This window comes from Impatiens glandulifera, chromosome 1 (genome assembly GCF_907164915.1).
Source record: "Impatiens glandulifera chromosome 1, dImpGla2.1, whole genome shotgun sequence".
Lineage (NCBI taxonomy): Eukaryota > Viridiplantae > Streptophyta > Magnoliopsida > Ericales > Balsaminaceae > Impatiens > Impatiens glandulifera.
The window spans coordinates 10,213,325-10,217,499 of record NC_061862.1 but is presented as its reverse complement, the minus strand read 5'-3'; the positions used below and the strand labels follow the sequence as shown (position 1 = coordinate 10,217,499).

Sequence of the window (4,175 nt, the reverse complement as noted above, 5' to 3'; positions counted from 1 at the left end):
AACCAGAAAACAGATCTTCATCGTTTATAACGTAGCCCCAGAAATAAGCCGTTAACGTTTGAAGTCGATCAAACGGGGCAAACTCCGGTAAACGAAAATCTTTTTCAGCAGCTACTTCAAACCCTTGAATATGTTTTTGCTCTGGTCTCTCTCTTGTTGTTCTCCAAACTCTGTTAACCTAAAGTGAAAAAATAATGTTTCTTCACATTATATATCGTGGGCCTAAATAAAGCCCACAACAAGTTGGGTCTCTCCAACTAGGAGGACAAAATCCAACAAAAATTACAATTAAACTTGTTACAGTTTTTTAACCACTAATACCAAATACCAATGATTGATAACATATTTCAAAATTTCAAATATTTTAAGACGGTTTTGAAGTTTACAAAATAAATTTAACATCTAACCTCTAATAAATTGTTCAAAAGATAAAGACTATTTCAAATAACTTATTATTAACACATTTGAAATATCTTCAAATTTATCAATTTCATTCCTTTGATGATAAAAAGAGAATAGACAATTAATACTCTCAAGAAAGGATTAATCGAATAAATTAGTGATTTTATTGAGCTAGTTATATATATATAATAAAACTCACTACACATTAGACATTTGAAAAAAATAATTTTTGGTCTAGGTTGTTTATATGGTAAATCTGATAATTTAATGAAATAAAATAAGATAAAAAAAAAGATTGGCCCAAATTAATAAATTATATAAATAATTTCTTAGTATAATAAGATTAAACAAAGAATTGATGCATGGCTTAGACAGGTGTCAACGAGTGAGCACAGACGCCTCATTCTGACGGTTCCACGTTTCCTCCTAAAAAAATGTAGACAAATGTCTTTTACTCCCTTCACGAAACTTCCACCCATCACCTTTCTGGATCATCTCAAACCGCCCATCATCCCCAAAACTTACATATAATAACAGAGAAACTGAGAGTCTGCAATCGCAAGAAGCAAAAGAGAGATGGCTTCAGAAAAACTTAGGAAAGATGATCAAGCTACATCCGAAGTTGATTATCCCCAATTCGAAAAGAAAAGCGGCAAGGGAAAACAGAGGGGAGAAAAGAAAGGAAAAGGAGGTGGTGGTGGTGGAGGAGGAGATCAGAAAGATGAACAACTTAGTTTGGATGAGATTTCGAATCTAAGACAAAACGCCCAACAAAAATCTATAGATGCTGTTAAGGGTCTTGAAGATAGGTATCAGAAAGCCAAGGAGAAAATGGGTTCGGATAAAACGCAACAGGTCACACCAATTCTAATCGATTTTAATGGATTTGTATTGAGCTATGTAATTAATTTTTTTGATATATAGGCTACTAAGGAAATGAAAGGGGCAACCGCCGTTGAGAAACTTGGTGGCTACGTCGGGGAGAAAACCGACACGGCGGTTGGTGTTGCGGCAGATGTAAAGGACAGAGCAGTGGTGGCCGGATTGGGTGCGGCACAGTTCACGACGGAGAAGACGGTGGCGGCGACGAAGGCGACTGCTGATTTGGTAGGGGGGATGAGTGGGTATGTGGGAGAGAAGGCGGCGGTGGCGAAAGATAGTGTGTTGGATTATGTCGGGGAGAAGGTAGTTCAGGCGAAGGATGCGGTGGTGAGTGTGGAGGAGAGTGCGGCGGCGTATACTGCGAGGAAGAAAGCAGAGGCGGAGAGAAATATGGAAGCGAATAGGAGAGGTGGCGGTGGCGGGGATGAGGTGGAGGAGGAAGAGAGTCAGGGCGGCGGTGGCGGATGGGTGGCTGAGGAGATGAATGAAGGGGGGAAGAGGGGCGGCGGTGGCGGTGGCGGGGGGATGCTGCAAGCGATTGGAGAGACGTTGGTGGAGATAGCTCAGACGGCGAAGAATATGGTGATCGGCGAGTCTGGAGAAGGAAAGGATAACAGTTATGAATTCAAGTAGTTTTGATTAGTAGAGGTATCTATGCATGCTTATAAGGAATAAGTAAGTGTTTGTCGGTACTTTTTTCTTGTTATTTTACATTCGACAATGTCGTGGTTATATGAGTGAGAAATAAAAAATTAAAATAAAAGAAAACAAAAATCCTATAAGTTGCAAATGAAGTATCGGTTTGATCACAAAATCCTATAAAATCAATTTGGAAAGCTTTTATCCAGATTAAGTTGCAAATGAAGTAGCGGTTTGATCACAAAATCATATAAAATCGTAAAAACTTTGTGTATGATCATACTTCATCAGTTCCTCAATCTAACAATACTTCTACCAAACTCTGGACCCTTACGCAAATCAACAACCCAAACTATTACTCCATCTTCAATCATTCACTCAAAAATATTTATTAGGATTGTAGGGGACAAAAATATTTATTAGGATCGTAGGGGACAAGTAAGTATTTTCTATTTACGATAAATACAATATTTTTACTTTCAATTCAATAAATATTATATTAAATTATATATTATATTATATATATATATATATATAGTTTCGAACCAGACATTACCAAAGAAGTCAATGGTATTGTCACTGGATTATGGAGAGGATCTTTCTTAAATTGGAATGATGTTTCTCAACCCATCAAGCTCATTTTACAGTATGTTAAAAAAAATGATTATAAAAAATGATTATAAATTTATAATATTTTAAAAATTATACGTTAATCTTATAGTTAATTTAAATGATTGATTGCAGGAAAATTTCGCTGGGATTCCATAATGGAAGGTGGTGTGAATAAAATGTCCAAAAAAAAGCTAGTGCAAAGATATTAAACTTTTTGACCCGTGCTAAGAAGTATTTGAAGAAGCCCCACATGTAACCATAGAAGACTAGGCTGTAATGAAGACAAAATTTGACGAGCCTAAATATATGCTAAAATGCAACAAAGCGCAGGGCCATAGAAACATGTACACTGCTGATGGTGGAGCTTCATATTGTGGAGGGTCAATAAGCGCAAACGAACATCGACGAAGAATGGTTAGTATAATTTTGATGTTTCTTTTATTAATATCTCAAATATTAATCTTTTGATGTTAACCATTTATTGTTAATCTTTTTAGATAATAGAGCTTGGAAGACCACCAGATGTGTTGGAAACATTTACAAGAACTTATAGAAAAAAAAGATGGAACTTGGAGTGGGGATAGAGTAGCAAAAGTAGTGGTATGTTTACAAATTAATCAATTTATTTTAATATGTCTATAAAAAACATACAAATTTATCATTGTTGTGATGAATAACATAAGTTCTATATTAAAAAAATATTTTTATTGTTTCTCTCTTTTATTCATTTTATATAGTGGAAAACATTTTTTTCTTTCAGAAAACATACAAAGAGCTTCACATGTCACAAGAAACCATAGATGATGTCAATGAACAAAAATCAAATGAAGAACTGTGGGTTCAAGCAGTTGGCGGACCTACAAATGGTCGCTTTGTAACAATGAAGGATACAATGACAAATTTGCAAGTGAAGAATGATGCCAAAGATGAGAAATTAGAATGTTGAAATTAAATCAAGAATATTTATCCAAACAAATTGAGTTATGTCAAGAGAATGTAAGGAAAGAGAAGAATGACTTGCAACTACAAATTGATAACCTTAGCATGCACTTCCAAAACATTCTTGAGAGGGAAAATTCTATGGCTCCAAGACCATTAAAGAAGGTAAGTAGTTTTTATATTGTATTTGGTTAATATATATATATATATATATATATATATATATATTGTATTTGATTAATTTTGCAGGAATATATTTTAAATGAAGTTATTTAAGATAAATTTTTTAGTAGTTTTGATTTTATTAAGATAAGATTAATTAATCACAAATTATTCTATATTTTATTGCATTGATTAATTTTATATATGAATTCTAATGTATTTATGGTTTTGTTTACTGGTGGAAGAGTTGAAAATTGCTAAAATTTATTTTATTATCTATTATGTTTAATTTTAATGAAGAATTATTGTTGGTTTATTTTGAACTTAATTATCTATGATTTTGTTGATGTTTATTTTTTTTTAATTGGGCAATTATGTGACAATGATGGTGTGATTGTGTTATTTTGAAATGTGAAGTTAACTTATTATTGATTTTTTTTTTAAATTGTCAATTATGTAGAAATGATAGTGTGAATGCGGTATTTTGAAGTATGAAGGGTTCAAAAATATATAAATGTAACTTTTGTTGGTTGTTTTAT

General features: G+C 33.2%; 1 protein-coding gene across 1 annotated transcript; it reads left to right on the top strand.

Annotated features, from left to right (window-relative positions):
* The first annotated feature begins 978 nt into the window (after positions 1-978).
* Positions 979-1,924, top strand: LOC124944555 (seed biotin-containing protein SBP65-like). Its single transcript, XM_047484882.1, has 2 exons — positions 979-1,257; positions 1,327-1,924. The coding sequence occupies exons 1-2, from the start codon at positions 979-981 to the stop codon at positions 1,915-1,917; spliced, it is 870 nt and encodes a 289-aa protein (XP_047340838.1). The 3' UTR covers positions 1,918-1,924.
* Positions 1,925-4,175: the final 2,251 nt, after the last annotated feature.